Source organism: Pseudochaenichthys georgianus, chromosome 20, assembly GCF_902827115.2.
Source record: "Pseudochaenichthys georgianus chromosome 20, fPseGeo1.2, whole genome shotgun sequence".
In the NCBI taxonomy this organism is placed as follows: Eukaryota; Metazoa; Chordata; class Actinopteri; order Perciformes; family Channichthyidae; genus Pseudochaenichthys; species Pseudochaenichthys georgianus.
Genome location: NC_047522.1, coordinates 2,014,982 through 2,041,910, shown reverse-complemented (window position 1 = coordinate 2,041,910; position 26,929 = coordinate 2,014,982). Strand labels below are relative to the sequence as shown.

Genomic DNA, 26,929 nt, shown 5'->3' with positions numbered 1-26,929 from the left:
TGTGCCACATTAAGCCTCACTTGCTGTCAACTATGATCATTTGTGTTATTGTAGTTGATTGACACACATGGGAGATGACAGCTGTCCAGCGGTTTGCTATTGCCGTCTACGTAAATGTGTGTCTTGCTTCGGGTATTCTGGCTCGTACAGCATCATTAGGCATGATCGGATCTTGTACTTGGGTAATAGTAGAAATACCAAAGTGTAGGAATACCCTGTTACAAGTCAAAGTCATGTGTTCAAAACGTTACACAAGTATTGTCATCTAAAAACACTCATTGTGCAGATTTCACAATCATATATATATATCATATGTTTTGATTTTAATTAGTGATGTGTTCATCAAGCTGGTCACGGTGGAGCTATTTTAATTACTTAATTTACTGCTTGGTAGCATGTGAATGTAATCCAGGTGTAACTAAGTGTTGATTTATATTGTTTATCATTAATCTATATCTGCAAAGTAACTAAAGGTACTACACAAATGTAATGGAGTAAAAGTACAATATTTACATCTGAATTGTAGAGTAATAGAAGTATAGACAAGCATAACATGGAAATACTTGAGTAAAGTACCTCAAACATGTACTTAAGTACATGTATTACTCAACACCACTGGGCATTATTAAGCTGTGTGTGTGTGTGTGTGTGTGTGTGTGTGTGTGTGTGTGTGTGTGTGTGTGTGTGTGTGTGTGTGTGTGTGTGTGTGTGTGTGTGTGTGTGTGTGTGTGTGTGTGTGTGTGTGTGTGTGTGTGTGTGTGTGTGTGTGTGTGTGTGTGTGTGTGTGTGTGTGTGGTGTGTGTGTGTGTGTGTGTGTGTGTGTGTGTGTGTGTGTGTGTGTGTGTGTGTGTGTGTGTTCGACTCTTCTTTGGCTTCCTGTTGTGCACATGTAGGATAAGCTGCTAGGGGTCTGTGTCATGAGAGAGCAGATCTTCCCATGAAAGACAGCTTATCTCTGCTCTCATTCTCTTCCTTTGCTGAATATTTGCTCTGGGGCTAATAGTACTTATATGTTGGACAGTGAGCCAACTTGGCCAGATACAAATATTCTTGGCACCAATTTCCAAATGTTAAGCCTTTTTTCCAATGTTTAACACACATTATTGTAACAAACGCGTGGGGCTTGGAATGATATATATGGAACAAATACTAAAATTAAATATTACAACATATAATATACAGTTCTCTATCAGAGCTTTCCCTCTTGCAATCTTGTTATTAATACGTATACTCGCCTTCATCCTTTACTCATCATGTTTATTATGGTAAAGCCAGGCTGTTTACTGAATATTTGATCTCATGTTTAAGGTTTAAGAGATTGGCTTTCCCGGCTGTAAACAAAAGCGCTCTGCCGTAATTGAGCACCATTACTCATTGATGTATTCAGTATAGAGATGTCGGTGACAAATTGTTCTCATGGGGTAAATAATCGTGTAAAAGATGACATACCGGTAGTTTATATAGAAAAGAATGTAGGCCCATTGCTGCAGAGTGCAGCTCTGCTTTTTGCTCTTTGTCCACATCCGCCTTAGGGTTGCCCGGCTTGGTTTTGTTATGCGTGGCAGTGGTTAACAGACAGTATGAAGCAGAGCGTGGCTTTAGCAAGTTAATGGAGAATACCTCATCTCAGTAGGAATATAAAATCAGTTTTTACAAGGTCCATCATATATTTTACATTATTATTCATTTTGCATTAAGGTAATGGGGAATACTATTTAAAAATATGTCATCCAGCGCCTTATTATAAGTTAAGACAGGGGATTATATCGCATAAACGCTTTGTGGAACGTTTGTAACTAAATGGCCACTGGAGAGAAGTGGGTTGGGGCAAGGTTTCATGCCAATTTGTGCGATTTTCACTTCCTATAATCTCGGCCTAAACGTTGTCTTCTTTAAATGCACAATTTGTATCCACTGTTTCTCTTTGTTGATGCAGATAGACATGATGTTAGAGCATGCCGTTTTTGGCTAAAGCACCAGCCGTTTTGAGGATGATTTGGCCTCTTTTGACTGACTCGTGACTCATACTGATGCTCTAAAAGCCACATCACTATTAAACATTTCAACATTGTAGGAACTATCTTACTTTCTACAACTTGGATTGAGTGTCTCTGTGATTGGGTTAAGGAATCATGGCGTGTTTGATGGACATCAGAGTGTCAGATGCCCAGTAGTGAGGGCATATTGCGGAGGTCAATACTAAGCATGTTATCTTTGGCAATTTAAACGATACCGTTTGATTTGTGTTACGGGTGGCAGTTCAGTGTGGATTAAGCCGCCTCCAGACAGACGGGTAACGATGCCAAGACAGCTAAAGACCAAGAGCTGTTATTTTGCATCTAAGCTGTAGTCTGTAGATAGATCCCAGTCTCCTGGCTGTGGTGTTAAGCCTGAGGGTGCAACGTAAGACACAAGAGGTTTACCTCCATGCTGCAACTGATCATTCGCGTTTTGATGCATGAGAAAGATTGATATTGACTAGGGATGCACGATATTGGTTTTTTGAAACCGATACTGATACCGATAACTTCCTGCTTCTCAAGACCGATACCGATACCGATAACAATATAATATATATATATATATATATATTAAATGTACCTGTAGTTTTTGCACACCTGGTGGTAAAAAAGAGACTAGTAGTGAGCAAATGACATGAGCATTACTACTATGAACAAAGCAAAGCCAAGAACAGTTTTTCTCTTCAAAGTGACCATATTTATTTTCCCAAATAAAGTTCTTGCCTTTTTCAAAAGCCTCGTCGATAGGTAAAAGCCCGGTGCCTTTGCAGCTGGCTTTGGATTTGCCGCTAGTTTAGCAGCGCAGGCGTCTTCGTACGCTTTGAACACACCGTCGTAGCCATGGCGATGTTTCAGGTGACTGATCAGGTTGGAAGTATTATAGCACGTTGCCTTCTCCCCTCCTCGTGGAACTTCTGCATTTGTTAATACAAATAGCAAGCGAACTATCTAACTCTGAAACTTTGAAGTAGTCCCATCCTACCGACGACATGTTTGTTTACTGTCCTGGCTTCACGGCCGCACGCCATTTACGTCACAGCCAGGCATGAGTTAGGGAGCGCTGGATTTGTGAAGAACTCCCCTCTTCCTAAACCACTAATACCACAGTACTGGCAAAACGGGAGGAGCCGAGTGAAAAACAAGCTCATCCCAATCCACCCACACCGCGGGATCTTTTTATTTATTTTTACCCAAAAAATATATTGTATATTATCGGGGCTATTAATACTTTTATCGGGTTTATCGGGATGACGTCATAATTCCTAATATCGGACCGATAATTATCGTGCACCACTAATATTGATGCATCGTCCGATATGACATCATCTAAGAAAGCACACTTCCCTTTGTTGGATTAGTCACTGCAGTGTCTGTTAAAAACATTAAAATATGAATTAAATGTTGTCCGTGCATGTCCAAAAGAGTGAATAATCCAAGCTCGTGTCATAAACTCGCTCCGGTCTGATTCAGCCGTCTACGGAGGAGCAATGTGCCACTGACTGAAGTATATAAGCATACAGGAGTTTGAAGAATCTACATGTTCAAACTGGATTGCATAACACAGAGCAGGACTGCCGCCAGCACATTTCCTTCTTATGCCTTAGGCTACCTCCCCTGCGATTTTTCTCACCAGCCACCTGATAAAGCGGTGTGTTTCTCATTCCATTGGCAACATACAAAAGACATTCCGTGCCAGGTCAGCAGGTTGAGCCACAGGGTGTGAAGATTACAGTTCGAAGGTGCTAATGTAAGGTTACTTTACAGCAATTGAGTTTGCAAAAGTTAACCAGTAAATAACAAGACTGCAAAGGAATGGATAAAAGGTGAGGCCTGAGAATGCAACCAACATGCAAACACATGCACACGTATATTGCAAAATGTAACCCCCACCCCTCCGTATCTTTGGCCTGTCAGTCAAAGCACTTTGGGCCCTCCAGAAAAACAGATTTCCTTTCTGAACCAAGTGAGACTGGCCAGGTTCTTACTCCAGACAATACAGAAGAGCCACGGATACTACCGTGCCAAGATGCATAGACAAATAAAAGGCACATTGATGTGGCCCAGAACCTTCCGATACATCCTCAGAAGTATTTTTATATAATGGCTGAGAAGTGGCAGGTGTTTGTGCTTCTGAAATGTCTTTGTGTGGCAAAAGGTGTGTATCAGGCAGCTTGCTAGAAATAGCCTGCGTTGACAGGTAGCCAATTTTGACTTTAATCCTAATTCTTTGAAATTGTACTTGCATCACTCAGAGCCTAAATGGGTTACACAGCTCATGGTTTTACAGAAATGGATTTAGGCCAAAGCATAAACAAATTGGAGAGGGGATTTTAGTTGTAACCGCTGAAGCTTAGTGGGTGCAAAAGATTAAACAAAACAGTCTATGAAATCAATCAGACTGGTCATTACAAAATCACCTCATGGTTCTATGTCTGCAATACACACGATAAAGAATAGGTCTTCTCTTGGATCTATTAGTGATCACAAATTATGATTTTGCGGCCTTAAAGAGTTTTTCTATGAGTTACTGTCCTTCCTACTTTATTGTATGCTTGTGAAATGATCCCTCTGCCTCAGTTATGTTCAGTCTGACACACACAGCATACATTTATCCCACAGGATAAGCCAACAAGTTGACCAATATAAAGCCTCGCTATGTAATACATTGACCCTCCTTTCATTCTTACATATTGAGGCCTGGAACTTATATATAACAGACAACACTTCTTTAGATGAATGAATGTCCCATGTTGTTGTTAAAAATAAAAGTCCTCAGGGGGTGAAGGCAGGGAACTTCACAGATTGCAGCTATAACTCTTTTAGTGTTGTTGCACCAGCCACTTTGGGACACTTCAGACTATAACAGGATGTATTACATTAAAACATTAGGTTTCAGTATGGCAAGCTGATTCTAAATATGTTTCAAGGCGTCAGAGTTTAGTTTCTGCAGTGCAAAACCGATCGGATCAACTTTTCAGCTTCATTGTCAGTAGTTTGTAAATCTGTAATGCAGATGTTGTCTGTCAGTTCTTGTTTTAAGTCCTCGGTTGTGTCGGAGTGCTCATCAGACAGCGTTCCAATGATTTGTCCCTGACTGAAGCTGCATTGTCACAGTTTAAGGCTCACACTGTGACATCCAGTCCAGCAGCTCCTGACCTGCTGTTGCATGGCATCTGCTTCTGTCCTTTTTAAAGGTCACCCATCCTGCTATTTTTAGGCAATAGCATGGGTCTCAGATATATACAAATATATAAAAAACATGTCTATGAAGTGTTTTGCTCAAAATACCAAACAGATCACCCATTCTAGCCACGCCTCATATCCCTCTGTTTCACTTCCTGTTTCAAAAGTGCTGATTTTGGGGATAAAGATTTTAAAGGAGGGGTCTGAGCTCATGCGGGACCCAGCAACTACCGTCTAAACTAAATGCTGCCGTGATGAAACGCCATATCATGGATTATCAAGGATCCTCTCTGAAACAGTCTGGAGCTCAAAGGCTTTCTCTCTTGCCGGTTACACCACGAGGTGAGTTCCTTTTGACTTCCTGCTTCTTCACACACATGCTCTCCAGCACAGGTTAGCTCTGAGTGTTAGCGATGCTAATGTAAACACCGACCATATTACGTCCAAAACACGTCACGCATTGTTTCTGATAGCAACGTTTCTGATTGGGTCGTGGGTCCACATTTCAGATATTACGTCATATCTGACGCACATCTGGATCAGCTCCGTTGTTCCCCCGTTTTTAGAGATTTGGGTACGGAGGAAAAGAGAGGGTTTTATTTTCTGACGCTGCGTGAGTTCCCCGACACACCGGGGACACATGTTGATGTAGAAAAGACATAAAAAAGTGCATTTTGCATGATAGGTCCCCTTTAAAGTAAAGATGATGGTGGTGTAGAGTTGATGTTTCACATGTTTTTTTCAATATCACGGGCAAAGAGGGAGTCAAATAGTGTGTAAAAAATGTCTTTATATTGTTCGTACAGTTCCATTTTCAATATAAAGCAGGCCGTAGAGTACGTTGGCTGTAGAGCAGGGGTCTCAAACTCAAGGCCCGGGGGCCAAATCCGGCCCGCGACTTCATTTGACGTGGCCCTGCAAGAGCTTGCAAAGAATATAATACGTTTATTAAACGGTTACATGCCGCTTTACAGAAGCACGTTGCCCAAAAACTACATGTCCCACAATGCATCTCGTTTTGTGACATGCACACTGAAGAGACTTGCAATTATTTGCCCTGGACTTCTGCTTTCAGACATAGTTAATTACTAAGTTATTATCCTATCCGATAATAATCCAATTCAGAGGCAATAATGTAATATAATACATTATTTTATATATATATATTATATATTTATATAGTTACAACCGGCCCTTTGAGTGCAACCTTTATGCGAATGTGGCCCGCGATGAAATTGAGTTTGACACCCCTGCTGTAGAGGGAGATTTAGTAGAGAATAAGAGGTCTTTTTTGTAGACAAGTCTTATGCAAGTATCCATCTGAAGTGTTCACTGCTTTTGACCTCCTTTTTAGATTTGAGTTTTTCTTAGTTCCACCCATTCCTCATTGTTACTCTCTTCCCAGCCTGCAGGTTCATTCACTATTTTTGTCATAACCTCTTTTTGTGTCATCTTGTCTATCTGGCTCACATTCATTCCCCGTCCCCCTTTCTTATCCTTTTCTTTGCATTTCCCTGTCTTTCTGTCTGACTCAGAGTAGCTGCGTCTAGTTCCATGGATTGGATAAGAGAGGGATTCTATAAATATCTGCAGGAGCGACTTACAGCTAATATATGCGATGATGATTATAGGTGAGGGCAACAGAAAAGCTGGAGCCCTGAGGCAATGACAGCGAGAATAACTTGTCTTCAAAAATATTTGTATCTTTCTTCTTGTGTGTGTGTGTGTGTGTGTGTGTGTGTGTGTGTGTGTGTGTGTGTGTGTGTGTGTGTGTGTGTGTGTGTGTGTGTGTGTGTGTGTGTGTGTGTGTGTGTGTGTGTGTGTGTGTGTGTGTGTGTGTGTGTGTGTGTGTGTCTTGCCTAAATGCAAAGTGACATGTTGCTGAGCAGCTTGATTCCTTCACCAGGCCGTACTATAACGTAAGCCTGTTTGTTGCTCAGTCGGTCTAAACCACTATATCCTTTAATAGCTGGCCTTTCATAGCACTGACCTCACAACCGACGTGCTGAGCTGTCTGCATGTGTGTTCCTATCATTTCTGTCGCACCTATTTCCACCTTAGTCATGTAGTGTTTCACACAGACGGCATGTGTGTTGTGAGATCTTTAGCCCCTAAGGAGATGCTGACATTGAATGATATCTGTCTTAATTACATGTACACTGTAATGGCTTGGTATTCCTGGAATACTCTTCTGCGTAATGTAATACTTGGAAACACACATTTCCTTTCTTCAGAGTGTGTGTGATTGAGTAGGGCTGTGTATCGGCATGAATTCAGTATCACATAAAGGGGTTTTGATTTAATGAGCGATACTGAAAAGTGAGGCAACGTACTGCAATGTTAACTTCCTCAGAAGCTTAACATCTGGCTGATTTATGATATGTGCATTCATCACAGTCCCTTTAATTCACAACACAACAGAAATAACATTGTCTGCCGCAAATGTATTATATATGGGCATAGATATGTCTCATAATTATTTGTGTGAACATAAAAATAATTTGTGTGTAAATATGTGATATGTAAAACACCACAAATGCATTTAAAAGATTTGCAAACTCACAAATAAATGTGCAAATGTAAAACGGATCTGTAAATAGGCTAAATGTTTTCACAAATAAAAAAAAGATCTGTGAATATCTCTTTAACATTTACAACTTTCGATCAGGCATTTGTGAATTCATTTTGTATTTGTCGACCAAAAATGCGCTTGCGGGTCTCAAATCTCCGCTCGTGGATCGTCTTTTTACACACACGGAATTTTGAGACATATTTTCCGCCGGTCTCTTCTAAACTCTACTCGTGTCACTCGGTGATTTTCGGAAACCACGTGATGGCCCGCTGATGACGACATTTCCCGTTTGACTGAATACACAATAAACAATGAAGAAAGAGTTGTATCTGGGCTGCTTCGCTGCCAGCTGCTCCCCCGGGACCCGAAAGTGGCGTATAGCCTGTATTTCAACATCAACGAAAGTGCTCGATATATGCTGTATTGATCCAATAAACTAACACAAACTAACTGTATCACTATAACATTAGTTCAGTCAATTTATCGAACATGTCAGAAACAAAAAAATATAACAATAATATATATATATATATATTAGTGCTGTCAAAATTATCGCGTTAACGGCGGTAATTAATATTTTGAATTAATTGCGTTAAAATATTTAACGCATGTGCAGAATGGCCCGCCCCATACGTGCCACCAGTGGCAGCGCCAGGGTATGGCTGGGGTAGGCTACACCCATACCAAGAAATGGCTTAGCCCCACCATGAAAAATGATGTTAAAGTAAGCAAAATAAAGTCTGCCAACTCGCGCGGAGTAAATTGCACAGACAGCAGTTAATAAGATTGATTTCAGTAGCCACGGTTTTGAAAACTTTTGTCACGTAGTGATCGTCTTCTCAATAGAACATCTTTGATAACGGCGTAGTGTTGTTGCAGGAAGTCTCGACGGAGAATACTTTTGCTGTAGTACAGGGCAGAGCCATATAATAGTAATAATATGGCTCTGGTACAGGGGTGCACATAACTGGTACGCAGGTTATGTGCGTAATCTGAAATGCGTACCGTCACTTGTATCACAAAGCACATTTGCGTACCGACGTACTTGTGAAGCTTTTCCAGAAGGCGGATAGATCACCGGACGACAGAGTCGGTCTCCGTGTGCACAGACAGGCTGCTGTTAACGTCGGTCTGTACAACGGAACTGTGCCCAAACTACGCCAACCGGCTGCGGTGGGAGACTCCCCCCTTCACTGGAGAACTGCGCTAAAACAGCTGATCACAACGTTCGCACTCTGTGGACACGAAGTACTCCACTAGCCGCCGCCCTCCCCCCTCTGTCGACTTTCCTGAAGTACTCCCCCGTTGATAGAAATCAACACGTAATGAATTAAGACCCCACGGTTTGATGATTGATAGGTGTGTGGGTTGTCTTTCATTTTGACATGCAGACATTTTTTATAATAAACATAGATACTGTATGTTAAATGGATATATCCGCCTTCTTTCATTTATCTTTCCATTCCCAACAATATACATAAATAAATGGCATATTTTGGACATAGTTCGAATGGTGATTAATCATGATTAATTAATTTTTAAGCTGTGATTAATCTGATTAAAAATTGTAATCGTTTGACAGCCCTAATATATATATATATTCTCTTTTTTTCACTCAGATTAATAATTATAACAAAGTACCAAAAAAATAAATAATAACAAAAATAATAATAATAATAATTTTCAGATAGTCTCTGTTCATGTTCAACAGGGGCAAGAAGAAGCTTTAACTTTTCTGGTCCTACCCCCTCTAACATATATTTTTCTTATAAAACATTAGGTCATCGTCATCAGCGACATGTTTTTCTTGTTAATCTTTTTTTTTTTCTTTTTTTTTTACAAAACAATCAAAGAAATTACTTTTTACAATTACAAGAAATAACAACAAATGGGATTTTACAGGTCCTGTTCATAACCATTAATGATTTGACTCCTAAATAATACTTTCATTTTAGATAGACTTGTACAATATTTCAGTGCATCGTTACAGTTATTCCACAGACTAACACCTGTTGATGAGATGCAATGAAGTTTGGCATTTGTTCGTACGGGTGGTTTTTTGAAAATGCAGTTTCCTCTCAACGTGCATGCTTTCTCTCTGTGTGAAAAGTCCCTGGATATTATGAGGTAATTGTTGATTTGCGGCTTTGAACATAATTTGAATAGTTTTATCATCAACCAGGTCTTGTAGTTTTAGTGTTTTTAGTTTGATGAACAATTTATTTGTTGGTTCTCTGTAGGTAGTTTTATGTATAACTCGTATGGCTCTTTTTTGCAGGACGAAGATAGGATGTGTATTTGTTTTATATGTGTTCCCCCAAACTTCCACACAATACATCATGTATGAAGGAGCAGTACAGCATAAACAAAGAAGCTTGATTAATTAGGTATTTGGCTTTATTCAGAATTGCTATTGATTTGGATATTTTGGCTTTGATATCATCAACATGATGATGATGGCGATAAAGAATGCATCTAACGTTCATTATAATAAAAAAACAGAGCATTAAACAAACCATCATGCTCTTACTTTGAAATCATGCGGAAATGTCGTCATCAGCAGGCATTCACGTGGTTTCCGAAAATAACCGAGTGACACGAGTAGATTTTAGCCGAGACCGGCGGGAAATATGTCTCAAAATTCCGTGTGTGTAAAAAGACGATCCACGAGCAGAGATTTGAGACCCGCAAGCGCATTTCTGGTCGTCAAATACAAAATGGATTCACAAATGCCTGATCGAAAGTTGTAAATGTTAAAGAGATATTCACAGATCTTTTTTTTATTTGTGAAAATATTTAGCGTATTTGCAGATCCGTTTTACACTTGCACATTTATTTGTGAGTTTGCAAATCTTTTAAATGCATTTGTGGTGTTTTACATATCACATATTTACACACAAATTATTTTTATGTTCACACAAATAATTACGAGACATATCTATGCCCATAATTAGACTATTAGATTAACAATTGATTTGAGCATCAATACTGTATCACAAAACATAATATCCCATTGCTCGAGTGTTTCTCTCTGGTCTCGCTCCCTGGAGTCTAAAATAGATTAAATGAGATGACGGTGTGAAGTGAATGCAGACGGCTTACAACTCAAGGTATGACTACTCTAAGCCTTTAATTACTCTGCAGAAGTCTTACTCATGCTGGTTGCATTTGTCAAGGCCCTGTTTCTTTCCATGTGTCTGTCTCTCTCACCAGCAACCACACACACACACACACACACACACACACACACACACACACACACACACACACACACACACACACACACACACACTCTTGCAGTCCTCTTACCTTACCACTGCTCCACTTTTATCATCAGTGTGTCCTCATTATGGCTGACCTCTCCATGCTTGTGATCTGAGGAATGGGAGTAAGGGCTACCCCCGATACTTAAGCTGCGTCACGGAATTAGCTCACATGTTCTAGTCGTGAGTTATATATTGAGAGGGACTGATCATTGTGTGTGTGCTTGACAGCAGAAGATGCACTCAAATCACATAGCATGGGTTGGAAAAGTGCATTTAAATTACACCAAATTATCTGTACACTGGTTTCAGATTTCGTTGAGACTGAAAGCCTGTCTTGTCAAGTGTGTTATATGATTTGACCTGATTGGTAAAGAAAGCCTCATTAATTAATTTCCCATTTGCAATTTTTTTCCTACCCGCCCATATTTTGCGAGAATTACATTTTACGGGCAAGCCGATGAATCAAAGTTGCACACACCCAGATAATATTGTTGTACTGTGTTTAGGGCTCTCCTTAAAAGGGCGTGATTAGGATCTTCATGTAAGATGTAGTATTCTTTATGTGGACATTGTTGGCTGTTCCATAAGGGGTCAGGGACTCTAAACAGATGATGTAATATCTTGTTAAGTGGTCAGTGAAAGGTCAGGAAACAATGCACTACAGCTCTGTGACCTTTGGTGCTCACGTCTGTCTGCTAAAGGGCAAATATCCATTCAGCTGGGCGTACTATCCAAACTGCATATGATTATCGCTGTGAATATCCATCCGTCATGTTCTGGTCAGCAAGTTGATTGAAGCTCAGCGGTGGTGTGTGTGTGTGTGTGTGTGTGTGTGTGTGTGTGTGTGTGTGTGTGTGTGTGTGTGTGTGTGTGTGTGTGTGTGTGTGTGTGTGTGTGTGTGTGTGTGTGTGTGTGTGTGTGTGTGTGTGTGTGTGTGTGTGTGTGTGTGTGTGTGTGTGTGTGTGTGTGTGTGTGTGTGTGTGTGTGTGTGTGTGTGTGTGTGTGTGGGTGTGTGTGTGTGTGTGTGTGTGTGTGTGTGTGTGTGTGTGTGTGTGTGTGTGTGTGTGTGTGTGTGTGTGTGTGTGTGTGTGTGTGTGTGTGTGTGTGTGTGTGTGTGTGTGTGTGTGGTAGGGCCGCTCGATTATGGCAAAAATCATAATCTCGATTATTTGGGTCAATAATTGATATCACGATTATTAAAAACGATTATCCATTTACTTTGAAAACATCCATTTATTGAAAAGAAAAATGTGAACAGTATGTTTTTTGATTACCCTGAACATTACGGATAATTCAACTTTTTTTTAAATAATCGTTTTATTTCGATTATGTTGTTTTCATAATCGTTGCAAGCCAAAATCGTAATTGCGATTAAAATAGGATTAATTGAGCAGCCCTAGTTACTGGGGAAATCATTTTAATGTGATTTAAGAATCTGTTGCTTTGCACCACAGTAAATATTACTGCGCTGCTTTGATTACCAGATTTCACATCCTATTCCCGCTTTGTATATTTACGCCTCTTCATATCTGTTAATTGCATGATCACTCAGTCTTGATTGCACTTTAATAGCAGCCACTTAAACTGTAATGGCATATCAATTGGCATCGAGGAAACCCATGTCCCATTTCCTCTGCTTAATTGACAGTTTGACACGAGAACATTGAGCATGCTTTGAGAGGACTCCAATGGGAAATATTACGCAAAGAAGCTGCTCCCACGCTCTCTGGCTCTCACCTGATACTAGTGTTCCCCAACTCCTCTTTTTATCTGTACTGTTATGATTTTCTTCTTAGGACACGAGAAAAGTTGGCTCACGTTAGCCGTTTTGTGTCTTTACACAAAACAACTGAGGGTATTTTTAAAATTGGCAATGCTCTAGGTTTGTTTACTTCCCCGCCTCTTGCTTTGAGACTCGCTTAATTGAAAAGAAACCCCCAAGCTCACAAAGGGAAACATCTCAAGAGACCAGTACTAGTTTTTATTGTAGTAAGAGTCCGTCTTCTTGTGCTTGTTGCTGCATTGGGTCTTTGTAGTACGTTTAGAACAGCTTGTACAGTGAGAGATTAACGTACATGTAAGGAACAGTTGTTACGTAGTATTTTATTTTGGTTCTCAGGTGACACCACCCACGAGTTCTACATGCAGAGATGTCAGCAGATCATGCAAACATTTGGTTGAAATCGTGTTTTTTAACATATATGTTAAACGGCCCATGGCCCGTGTCATGCTTTTCCGGTTCTGACCCGTCCCCTTGTGTTATGAAGGTTTTTGCATGTGAACGGTCTGCAGAGTCTCAAACCCTCAAAGTGCACCCTGTAGCGAGTAAAGCTCTAACACAAAGTACACCTGTCTGTGCTGCCCCAGAACGCCTCGTTGGACATTTCTCTTTTCCCATCGTTTGCTTCCTGGTTCTGTGACGTGTGAACACCCAGATCAACAACAAATGACCGGATTGGCCCAAATGGACCAATCCGCGGAGCCCCTCACTCACCAGGACCCCTTGGCTAACTAACAGGGAGTCCCATTGACTTGCATCGAGCTCCCTGAACACTGGTAATAGACGAGTTGGGATGGCGGAGGAATGCTCTCCGCAGACCCATTCTCACAGCGTTATAAACCTTTTTCTTACTCGATATCAAGCCACGCTTATTACTGGGCTCACAGGGAGGGAGGGGGGGGGGGGGGGCAGGAGCTCCAACAAGCCGTTTAGGACAGAGAGTGAATACCTGGTGAATACACAGACTATACAGAGATGCTATATGAGAAGAAACCAATGTGATTTTGGAAAATTGCACAATTTAAATCTATTCTAGTCGACCTCAACAATGGAAATATGATCAGTAGAAATGGCCATGGGACCTTTAAGCAACATTTAATATGAATAAAGATTGGGTCAAACAGTCTGAGAATATCAAAGGTTTCTGATTGAAATATGACCAAAAAAGAATCGGAAGACAAAGGAGGAACTTCAACATTTCTAAACATGAAATTTACACTGCTGACACATTCTCGGTGCAGCTTGCAAGTCAGTAACCGAGATATCAGATCAAAGGTGAGAGATTTCCTGTGAAGTGTCGAACGTGTCACTTCATATTGGTTTCATATCTGATTCGTCTTGCTTCTTTCTTTTTTTAATTACACTTTCATTTTCCGCCTTTGTCATGCATCCTGTTCCAAAGAAATGACCCAATGCATAGTAATGTTAGATATACTTCCAAGTAAAAGGTGTTCTAATCTCACCGCTGTCAGCACTCCCACTGCCATCTGCTAAGAGCGACTCATCTCTCTGTCATTGTTCAGGGAGATAAGGCTGTGCTGCTGACTGTGCACACTCTCTTCACCAACTTCCTGTCCAATGGAGCAACACACATTTGCTTCACTCGGGCCGGAAAACAAGTCTTCATCACCATGGAGACAAACAGGAAGTGGTGGTGTGAAATTTTGTCTGCATGTTTGATATCTGCAGGAAGATAGGCAGATTTGCTCAAGATATAAATTATGACAAGTTCCCAGCAGTTAATGTGAGGACTACGTCTGTACGTTAGGGTAGATTAGTTGTTTCAATGCAATTATGAGAAAAAAACATTGCTATCCAAACCAAAAAGGATTCATAACCGTGATTGTCAAAAGCATTATTTGTAAAAACAGCTATTCGAGTCGTTCTGATCTTAACTATAACTCCGACTGCTCTGTTTACAGTGTTTAGGGAACCGTGAATAATTTCAGGAAGAGACACATTAGCTGCTGAAACAGTGCTGTACAAAATAGGGATTTAACGATACCAAAAGTGCAGTTGTTGTTACCAGTACCAGTGAGATTCCTAGATTCTTGATACCTAATTTCGGTACCACACTAAAAAATAACTGCAAAAAATGAATTTACGTCAACATAAACTGCTTTGCTACCGTTTGCATATCATCTTAGTTAAGAAGTCAAACCGCTCATAATTCCCTTTTTTAATATCTATTTTATAACACTGTGAAAACATTTCCTTCAAACTGTACCGTCTCATTTTTAGACTTGAATCGACCCGGTACTCCACCATCTGTTCTTGTGACATCCTTTCTACAAAAACAGGCGTGGCAGGGACGGGGATATTTAAAAAGATACACACTTCAGATTAAAGTATTTGTTATGCTGTGTGCAATGGGCCTGCTTGTTTATGCAGCTTGTCTATTTGTGTAAGTGTACTTGCTAAGATCAGGCATTGTCTCCTCCTTGTGTGAAACACAGCTTTGTTGATTAGGCGACATCTCCCCACTGTGTACCCATGATGCATCTGTGCTACAGCATCACTGTGACGTTTGTGCCTGTCGCACCATGGAACTGAAATATACTCGGATATGACATCTGTGGAATCCTCAGCTTGAGCCGTCTCTTTAATACCCTCATTTTATTATCTCTTTCTTTCATGCTTTCCTCTCTTTTCAGATACGCTTCCCAGATATGACTTCTCCTATTTTACATGCTTCCTTTCTTAAAAGCATCTCCTGCTGTTCGTGTATCTTCTATTAACAATGCACACTTTCCTAACACTAATCAACGCTAATCCTAGAGGATATGTAACATGTAGGAATGGAGACGGTTTGAATTGTAACCTTCACATGAAAGTAAGACAAATCCAAAGTGCCGTACGCACAGTAACCAGCCTTGTTCTTGAAATGCTGTTTGTGTGTGTTTGCTGAGCTGGTTGAAGGACAAGTGGGAATAGTGTGCAAAGGCTGACCTTTGCACATAACTGGACAAGCTTTTGCAGACTTCAGCATTTCAGATTTGTTTTACAATTGACCCAGCGAGCCAGTACAGTAGGTCAGAGGTCTTACTTTTACTAACACACTGGCTATAAATTGCAGACAAAATCTACAGTAGCTGATTTTTATTATTATTAACAAGGTCAATATCCCCGTGTTTCCCATACATTGATTTATTTCCGCCACAATTAAATATCGTCCGCCACAAATGGATCTCATAAAAAAAAAGATATATCTTTTTTTGTTGGTAGTCTAAAGGATAGTGAGGTGGGCTGATGATCGGAAGGTTGCGAGTTCAAATCCCGCCTGGAACACCACTACTAGTGTGTCCTTGAGTAAGGCACTTAGCCCTCAGTTACTCCAGGGAGAATGTCCCTCTAATCGGTCATTGTAAGTCGCTTTGGAATAAGGCGTCTGCTAAATGCCCAAATCATATTTTGGGAGAATAAACCCCACAGATCCTCAACTCCGGAGTGTCTCACTCATTACCAACGCAACACAGAGCAACAAGAACGTTGTCTACAGTAGCCATGAACTCGCATGTATTTTCTTATTTGAGGAGGGGGTGGATGCGTGGGCCACCCGAATATATATATATATATATATATATATATATATATATATATATATATATATATATATATTGATTGGGATAAACCCCTTGAGATGCACCATCTCGTTTTCAAGGGGGTAGGTTAAGGGGCCTTTGGCTTTTTTTGCCGGGGGGGGTGCGGTGCCCCCACAAATAGAATCAAATTCTGTGGGAAACACTGATCCCCTCCACAATTGGGAAGTTATGTTGCTTATTTCACAATTAATTATGTACTTATTGTATAAATACCTCTACTGCAGTCAACCGCATCTACCTGGTCCATTTCTGACAGACTATTTGGCAGTCCTTCATGTCAAAAGTCTAGATCTAAATATGGGCCACACAAATGTACTAATTTGGGAGGCCAAGGGATCAAGTAGGTACTCGTCCACCACGCTCAACCTGTTCATCATAATAAGTCGGTAGGGATTAGCTATAATTGTATAATTAAAAGCCTCGACAGTGCAGTGCGTTGATATTGGTCAAACACAAAATCCTGAGATTAATATCAGAGAAATGTTTAAGGAATACTGTTTTAAAAAACCCTCTTCTTAGTTGGATATGCAAAGTCTCTGCACCATAATCCTCCTGCAGCATTAGGCAATATGCAAGAGTGAAACAAATATGTGATGCCTCCTAATGCAGCTTCTGGAATTGTGATACCACCTCGTGTCTTTCTGCACAATCCTAGCTGTGAGCAACAATGTAGACATCTCGAAGTACATGTGGGGCGTCTCTGTGAAGGAACACACACATATTTCGTGATTTATGTTAAAGTCAATCAAAGCTCAAATGTTTGAGTTTATGTAGTGCACCTACATTAGCAGTGTGCTTGGTGGACTGACGGGTTATTAATAGATTCAAGAAACCTGCCAGCACTCCTGCCTGCAGCCAACAAAGAATATGCAAGCACACACACACACACACACACACAAACACGCTTTATATTTGTATCACGCTGTGTCTGAGTCATAACAAATGTCAGGTCTACATATTACAGCAAGGTGATGCATGACCAGCTCCAAATGGAAACCCCTGCAACGTGCCGTATGTGTCAAACGCCCCGCTGTTTTTCAATTGAGTTATTCATCGTGCAAGGTTTATGGAAGTGCTTTGTAATTGTGCCTTTTGTAAGATCGATATCACCACCGTAAATGTGCATTCAATTCTAAATGTCCAAGTCATATGGTCAAGCTCAGTGTATCTCACCACATCAAGACATGTTGTGACCAGTGTGTCTGAAGAGAGGGTCAGACAGACTTACGCACTGGTATTAAAAAAAGCATTTCAGCAAGAAGAGAAATGCACAAAGGCAAACGTCATCACGCATTGGAAAAAAGTATATCTGCCTTTGAGCTGTGAACACACTGACACTAGATGATAGGAGAATAGCAGTGCGTCACAGACTGCAGGATGTTAAGATGACCTTTTATGCAGGAGCGACATCACTTTAAGATTCGCTAATAATCAAATCTGAATATTTGTAATTAACTTCAGCTCTAATGCCTTGGCAGAGTGCTTCTATCCCCGTCTTTTTCTTCTTTAACGACGCAGAGAAAACTGTAATGGGTGCAAAGCTCCAGTATCAAGTCAATGTATTTTCCACTTAAGGCTTTGCCAGAGATGCCTGTCCGTCAACAACATCATGTTTATCAGTGGGAATGATTGATGGTGTTTGTCTTGGTTCCGCCTATACTTCCACAGTGAGACACTCTTTTTCTGCGCACTATCCCAAAGCTTCACGTCTAGCATTTCTAATGTCCTTTTACGACATGTTTCATACTGCTTTGGGTTGCTATGTGTGTCACTGATGCTCTTTCTTCCTCCTTCCTGTGTCTTTCCTGACAGATAAATGAGTTAAGCCATGTTCAGATTCCCATCATGCTCATGCCAGACGACTTCAAGGCGTACTCTAAAATCAAAGTGGACAACCACCTCTTTAACAAGTAAGTTCATTTTTAGTACGATATTTATGAACGGATTTCCAGACAAAATGAAATACTACATGTATATAATTAATGTTATTTCAGACCATCTCATATACTCCGTTCTGTCACTCTGATGTTTTGCTTTTATCTTCACTCAGGGAGAACATGCCTAGCCATTTCAAGTTCAAGGAGTACTGCCCTCTGGTGTTTCGAAACCTCAGAGAGAGGTTTGGCATCGATGATCAGGACTTCTTGGTAAACATCCAAGCAATGTTTCTACCTTTTCATGGGTCAAATGTATAGATTAGTACGTCCTTCCTGTAGCACTAGGTTCGTGTTAATGTTCCAGCCACTAAAGACAGTCTGGTGATTTTGCAGGTATGACCTTATCCTGAAATGTATCCGAACCTTGTTTATTCAGTAATGAAACCCCCAGGTGCTCGAAGCTCACTGGAAAACACGCAACTGTTTCAAAACAAATGCGATCACAGTATTACCGAGAACAGTGTGGCACTTTTTCCTTCCCCTCTTTCGTTTCAGCCTTGATTTCCTATGTTTCCCACTCCTCCCCGGTAAATCCCCATCCCCAGTGCAGGGTATGAGTTGGCAGTATTTGGAGGTCGTTGTGTCCCGGCTCAGTGCAGCTGTCCGTCTCACATGTTTACATTACAGAGTGGGCAGGGGGGTGTTCAGACACTGGCGAGTAAAGAGGAATGCTGTGACATTCCCAACGTTAAACTTATGTTATGAGCCACATTGGGTTTATTGGTTAGTATGTTTTGCCCTGGCTCTAAAAGCCCGTTGATACCATTTCTAATTGGTGACATTACTCATTGCAGACATTGGTCACCACCAGCTGCAGGCTCTTTTGATGACATGCACAGTTTTAATGAGCAATGCTAGCAGTATTACATTTAAGTTTTGGACGGGTAACTGAAGTGCAAACAGATTAACCTTTCTGATGAATGCCTGGTGGAGAAAATGACTAACTGAAACAAAGCATGAGGATCATGGAGCTTTTTCACCTATGCCCGCCTAAGGCAAAGGGCCTCTTAAACATTTTCATCCAGTGACACAAACCACTTTAATGTTCCTCTGCCGTTAGAAGGCTCTCTTAAGGGACCCCTAGAATCAAGACGGCAACCGATGTAAGGTCTAAATACGAGAGAGAAATGCTGCCAGACCGTTGTTGAGGGTTGATCCTCACTGTTCAAGTCATCGCATCGTTTGCTTGAGTCGCAGAGGGGAAAGGGAACGGAGGGCAGAGGACATGAGACATTCTTGGACAATGAGGCATTGAGCCAGGGGTGGTGTGTGTGTGTGTGTGTGTGTGTGTGTGTGTGTGTGTGTGTGTGTGTGTGTGTGTGTGTGTGTGTGTGTGTGTGTGTGTGTGTGTGTGTGTGTGTGTGTGTGTGTGTGTGTGTGTGTGTGTGTGTGTGTGTGTGTGTGTGTGTGGTGTGTGTGTGTGTGTGTGTGTGTGTGTGTGTGTGTGTGTGTGTGTGTGTGTGTGTGTGTGTGTGTGTGTGTGTGTGTGTGTGTGTGTGTGTGTGTGTGTGTGTGTGTGTGTGTGTGTGTGTGGGGCAGATCATGCAAAAGGTGACAGCTGATCGTATCGTAGTGTGTGTGCATCCTGATGACCGCTATTTCTGTTTCTGTGTGTTCCCTGTTTGTTTTCAGAACTCCCTGACACGCAGCGCTCCCTTGAACAGTGACGCCCAGGGTCGCAGTGGGGCGCGTTTCCATACCTCTTATGACAAACGCTACGTGGTCAAGACCATCAGCAGTGAGGATGTGGCAGAGATGCATAACATCCTGAAGAAATATCACCAGGTAGTGACAGCTGATCTTATTACGTCTTGTACAAACGCAAGCCTTGATTCTTCAACGAGAAAGTCATCATAACACCGTTTGTCTTCGATAGATTCGAAACGGCTCAGAAACTAAAATGTTCTCTCCTCAAACTCTTCTGAAACAAGCGTCTAATCCTGTCTTATCTCCGCTGCCTTAATCTTGATATAAAACGCCATGAGGTCAAGGAAAGATGTGTAGGGGACATTAATAAGGACTTAGGAATCGACAACTGCGATGCTAGGAGAATCCCACTGCAATAACATTAGGCAACATAATTATGCAACGATGGATTATTGATGTGGCTCCGTCATCACTGTTGCTGCTGCAAGGAATTATGGGTCGGCATTATCTCCTTTCCTTTCATAAAGGATGATGCATTGTAGCCTCTGCTAAAGGGGATAAGAAAGGGAGCATTGAAGCACCTTTCCTTAGCTTTTAGAGAATTGCACCCTCTCTTGTCATGGCTGTCACTTAAATGCTTCGGGGTCATTTCCCTCAGTGTGGAATCCTTACGTGAATAAAAGACCATTCAACCACAGACCCGATCTTTTGCACTCGTTCTTCGAAGGAACTGCAACGAAATAGGACATTATAAGCACGTGTGCAGAATTGTAATGTGCATCTGTACTATTTCTGCCACGCGGGCCTACAGGCATAAGTCGGGAACCTCTTACCCAGCGTTTCAACATCAATAAGTGTCAGGGAACAGATGTATGTGATTGTTGTCGCGGTATGTCAGAGCTTTGACGGATATTCCTTCCGTCTTTCCGAAGTTCATCGTGGAGTGCCATGGCAACACGCTGCTGCCTCAGTTTCTGGGGATTTACCGGCTCACCGTGGATGGAGACGAGACCTACATGATTGTTACACGCAATGTCTTCTCTCACAGACTCTCCGTCTACAAGAAATATGATCTCAAGGTAGGAGGGGGAAACCCATACAGGAAAGTAAGGGAATGAAAAGTGATCAGATGGGGCATTAATATCACAAGACATTATGTACATGTTATCTATAACTGCACTACGCCAGTCTCTTTGCGACTTTCAAATACTTGTTGTGACTGATCATCTGAGCGTCGGTGCAAGAATTAAGATGTTTATTTGATCGCTTTTGTGTCCCAAAAGAAATGCCTGTTTTTACTCAAACGCAAAAGATACATTGTAACTGTCGTACAAGGTTGTATGTTTTAAACTACAGGCATTATCCAGTGGGTAATACGTGTTGTAAAACAGGGCTGGGAGCATCAGATAACCACTGAAGCTGTTTTAATCCACTTAAAGCCGCTGCCTAATAAGGTCAGCTTCTGTGTTCAGACATGCCCACGCCGGGTAATGAGCATCTGTCGGAATGAGTATAAATACAGTGGTAAGGGAAAGACATTTCAATTATAATAATAGTCATTTCCTTTCTTTTGTTTCTAGGGTTCCACTGTGGCACGAGAGGCCAGCGATAAGGAGAAGGTACAGTCACCTGTCGAGAGCCGGGGGCCGCTGTTACACGCCCACAGCTTTAACCTTCAGTAGAGGAAGGGCATCCTAACCTTTCATTCATGCTTTAAAGAGACAACAACAATTATATAAACTCAGAGTGCTACCATTAAAAAGAAAGTTAGTAAGTCCAGAAAAGGGTTAGAAACATCTGAGAAAAACACATGAAATGAAAAAAGACAATCCACACCGCTCGCGTTTCACAAAACTGATTTTCTACAAGCGTATCGGCACCAAATGTGTGCTGGACATAAAGCAGGTGAACTAGTTAACTGCCCTGCTTGGGTTATAGATCGTGTAGCTTACTCAAAAGCTGTGTATGTCCATCAACCAGGCTGCTGTCCTCGCAGCCTCTGAAGGTGCATTGCTGAAAGAACAGCAGGCTCTGATAACATTAGAGGTCAGTCGGTGTGGATTGAACAGATGGACACTTTTTATGGCACTAAGCTGATGATAAATTAGGAACACGGTCCGTTAAAAAGTGTTCAGAAACACTGGTCTGTTTTATTTCCTCACAGCTTTTTCCTGATTTGATTCCCCGTCCATTGAAAGCCATGTGGACACTTAGAGAACCAGAGGGAGAACAAACTGTTTCCAGTGGTTTGAGTTACCCACACCGCTTCAAACTATTCCAGGCTCACTGTCATCACCCAAATGGTGCAACTAACGAGGGTAGAGTCCCGTTGTTTCGCTTTGGGCGGGGGTGACAGTAGCGCATATCCATCTCCTTCAGTTAGCACCTACTTCATCACCCCATTCCCCTTCTAGCCCCTGCACGCTTTCTGTGTCTCTTTAATTTGCTTCATCCCCTCTAACCTCGCTTCTGCTCTCCCACCAGTTCCCCTGCCTGCTGTCTGTGTGAGAGAGATTGAGGCGTGTGTGTCTGTGTTGGGTTTTATCCTATCAGATGTCTCGTGATGTTGGCTAGTCCTGTGTGTTGTGTGTTTTCTATGTAGCTGTGTATCTGATTGTGTGTGAGTGGGCAGTATATATAAGCTTTTCTGTGACTGACAGTGATGGAAATGTTGCCGTTTGTGTGGGACTGGCTATTTTCGGTTCTTGCTCTTGGCTGAAATCGTGCTGCACCTGACGGTTGAGTGTGCTTCCTGTTAAACCTGTGGTAGCAGATATAGGCATTTATAGATCTAAAAGTCTTTAACTGATAGAAGTGGCCGACGGCGTCCTGGAACACTTTGACTTTGGACCACTGTTGGCTTGACCCGTCAGTATTGAAAAGGGATGCTTGTCCGAATTGTTCTCCACACGTTGCTCTTCCGAGTCATGTCTGACCATGGAAAAAGGTTTCTACATGAGAGCAGTTACAATAATGACCCACAGGGGTTTGAACTTTCCACTGCCGGGCTGTACAGGGGCCGAACCGTGGGGCGCCATGCAGTGAGGCATAAAGAACTTCAGGGAATCCCCAAACTAAAAATAGCCTGCTGTAAATGGAAGACGAAAAAAATGGGGTCTAAACAGAAGAATGGAAAAAAGCAGCTGAGGGTTTAAAGCGCACGGAGAGCTCCTGTGACCTCTTTGTCGGCGGCTTCGCTGTATCAACAGAACTCCTTTTTGTTAAGCTTAAATCATGAATGAAAAGTTCCACTGACTCTTAACTCACAAATGAATGTATTGCTGTGAGAATTCTGTAGTTGTTCCTCGTGAAATGCACCTAATGCAGTTACATTGTATTGTTTTACACGTCAAAAAACACGCAGAATGCAAAATACAAAACACAGTACGTGATCACACACACACACACGTTCACACCCAACTAACAACAGGCCTCAGACACACAAGGCTCAAGCATCAAAGAGGGGGATCTGAGACGTGCAGGTTTCACCACATGAAGCACCCTTGTATATATTACACACACTTACAGACGTGCTTAAGTGAACCTGCAGTTAACTACTACACGTGCTCAGTGGCAATAGAAATGTTGTCTTCCCTTTCCTCAAAACAGTTTTTCGTACTTAAATTCCAGTATGTGAACGCTAACACTACTTTAAATTAGTAAAACACTCACACACTCACTTCAGACTTCAGATGCCAAATGAGAGTTTTCCAGAAGGTACAGTGTGTGTGTGTGTGTGTGAGAGGAACAATAATTGCTTTACACCCACACAACCAACAAGCATGGCAGGGTTCTCTCTCGACTGCATGCCCGTCTCCCTTTCATGCATGGTCTCAAATGTTTTTTTGCATCTTTTTAAGTTGACTTTATTTCTTACACATGTCGATGTGTGTGAACACCAACTCCATTCTGTTGCACATTGTGAACATGTTCAGTTTCACCAATATGGGACATGTATTTTCACAAATACATGTGCGGTTCTTTCTGACACATTTTAATGTACAACATTTAACCAGGCAGATGATCCGTGGGGTTTTTATAGCCCAATCGGTGTCTTTCACTTAGGCATATCGTAAAAGTCAGTTTATTTTACTTTCATTGCAAAAGTCATTTAGGCCACGAACCCACAACGTAGCAAACACCGCTGTAGGGGAGTCATGCGGTATGTGTCATGTGACCTGGAAATAAAGGTTGCGTTTGTCAGCTGGTGGTCTTTGGTGTGTGGAAAACCACTCGTCTCTGCCTGTGGGGGCACATGGCTTTGATGTGTCTGTATGGCTGAGTGTGAACTGTTTTGCTATTTTATTAGTCGCTCCTTACCCACTTTGTTGAACCCCGTAGAAGTAGTACCACGCCTGAATAGACGTTTGTCAGAAGACATAGTTGTAAATAGTTGTCTTGCTCCTAACGCCTTTAGAGTAGCGCTGCAGTCTGCTTCCTTCTCTACCAGGAAACAGTTTGAATACCAGTGTAGGCAGACTAAAGTCGTGCTCCATTAAATATAAATATTGAGTATACTTCTTTTAAAATGCACTTATCTGCATTGTCATGACGACACTCTTAGACACAGTTGCATAACATTGGAGAAAATGTAAACCCCTTTGCGTTCAAGCCCTTTCCAACCCTCTACCAATTTGAGAAAACAATTGTGTGCTGTAACATTTTAAACACTTTGCCTTTACTTCCAACTTCCTTCCTCCCTTCCTCTCTCCTTTCTTCTCTCCTCTCCTCCACCCCTACCGACCCTCCCTCGCTCCCCCTTCTCTAGCAGCCGCCCCAACCAGAGGATGTGCCCCCGCGGCCCAAATCTGGTAACGTTCAGCAAAGGCTGCAAACCCTTCGGATTGCCACGCGCTTTTACTGCGCCATGAAACACGTAAGAGATGTAAGGAACCAGGGCTCATATATATATACCAGGCATGATCTATTAAAACAATCTTTTTTTATTATTATTTACTGTACGGCCGAGCATTTTCGTTTCCTCGTCCTCTCCAAGCTGTTATTTTGCACACTCCATCCATCGACAGTCACCTTTTGCTCAGCAAGTTCGGTTTCAGTTTGTTTTTGTTTCCACCATTCACTCAACGGCACCGACATGTTTGTGAAACACTGGAGGGCGCGAAGTGAAGCAGTGAGGTGACGGCGTGAATGGGAAGGACACTGCTGACATAATTCAGGAACCAGAGTTGGAAAGAGAAAGTACATACTTCCATTCCTGGAAAGTCACGTTATTTCAGAGGGGCACCTTCCTTGCTTTGTTGCTATTTCTAATTCCAAGTTTAAAACTGAAACTAGGTAAGTGACCCAGAAGTCTTCTATGTTCTGTAGTGGATAAGCAGACGGCATTGATCACAGCAGTGTATGGAAGTCGTTGTAAAGCCTGTGATAAAGACGGTGCATCCATTGCAGCTGAAACACTTTGTGTATTGAGCAGTCAATGCGCTGGTGTTTCATGTCTGTAAGGTATTATATTAGCTGTCATTTGACCACAGCTAATATGACTGGCCAGTTTTCTTATTTTAAATATATAAAAGCCTCCCGAGATAATGAGCATATTTAGAATCGGCATGGCAGTAATCCTTGAAATGCCAATTACCTCTGTCTCTAGTTTTCGGGGAACATTGCTTATTATTCTATCAAAAAAGTGTAGTTTCTAAATGGGATTTATGTATGTTGCTTTTAATAAAGGGACACAAATAGTTTGGTTATCAAAGCGAATATTTGACACAATCTCGATGCAAACTATTTGCAGCGTACATTAAGTTTCGGTGTTGCAGAAATCCTGCATCACCGTGTTCTTCTGAGACGGCGTGAAATCAACGTGGCCAGCTGGCAGGAAGCAGAAAATACATTTTACTATTGTTTTTAAGCTCTGAGAGAATTCACCTGTCACTACCCCCCCTCTCTTCCTGACTCTAATATATCTTTCCGTTTTTCTACTTACTACCTCAGCGTAGTGCACAACTCAAGAGTCAGACACATTGTATTACTCTCTCAGAAACCTCTGCATGTCTGGGACAAAGACTTAATGAACCGGTCTGATTTAAAGTGCAGAGATGGATGAATGTAAGAGATGATTTGGTGACAAAGAACTTTAACCGTGATGTTCATTTACTTTGTATGTTGCATCTATATTCAGTCGAGCAAGTTGTCCATCCCATATTTCTTTCCAATTGGAGGTCCATGTCTGTTAAAATATGTGCTCAAATGTCCTATTTGTGAGATGTATTACCATCTGTGTGAAGGTGTATGTGTGTGTCTGTGTGTGTTGTCTAAGCTCATTGTAGTGCTGCCGCTCTTCTCCTGCTGCTGTCGAGACACTGCAGCAGCGGATCTGCTGCTGATCTGCTGCTGCTCCTCATGTCCTGCTCTCCTCCTCCTCAGCCAATCAGAACTAGGCCCCGTCCCTCCTCACATAACACCTCCTCCCCGTACTGGTCAGAGCCATTAATCCCAGTAGAGCGACTCCTAAATAGGAAACTCCTTCGTTCTGCTGAATAGAGGGAATGTACAGAGTTATAGAAGTAGTTTATACTAGATGCAATCCACAGTTTAGTTTCCGAGAAGCATCTTAAACGACGGGGTGCTTTTGGGAGAGCAGCCCAGTGCCAACAAGGACGTTTCATGGCTTTGAGTTGGACGTCCTTTTTTTTTTGCATGACACAAAGAGTGTGGATCCACCACATGCATCAATAACGCTTTCGAGACTTCTGTGCAATGTGCAACCAAAATGATATGTGCCCTTTTGTTTACCTTTCAATGAGAATATACGCTAATAAGTGCATGAGGTGGATCTGTACCCTGCTGTGAGCATGCTGCATGTGCAGTTGATCACAGACGGCCTGTACTTTGTCAGACAACTCATTTTACAAATGATATGTGTTGTCTTTGGCAAGAGAGGCTTATCTGGAAAAACACAGG

The 26,929-nt window shown here is 41.7% G+C and overlaps 1 protein-coding gene across 2 annotated transcripts in view; it reads left to right on the top strand.

Moving 5' to 3' along the window:
* The window catches only part of pip4k2aa (phosphatidylinositol-5-phosphate 4-kinase, type II, alpha a), a 33,149-nt gene that overhangs the window by 1,026 nt on the left and 5,194 nt on the right, over positions 1–26,929 (top strand). The window contains exons 2-7 of one of the 2 annotated variants that reach the window (XM_034108629.2): positions 18,237–18,334; positions 18,475–18,571; positions 19,994–20,146; positions 20,941–21,087; positions 21,589–21,627; positions 24,777–24,893. In XM_034108629.2, the coding sequence (XP_033964520.1) occupies positions 18,237–18,334; positions 18,475–18,571; positions 19,994–20,146; positions 20,941–21,087; positions 21,589–21,627; positions 24,777–24,893 (651 nt within the window). The remainder of the gene's footprint in view (positions 1–18,236; positions 18,335–18,474; positions 18,572–19,993; positions 20,147–20,940; positions 21,088–21,588; positions 21,628–24,776; positions 24,894–26,929) is intronic. The other variant, XM_034108630.2, reaches the window with a different exon arrangement.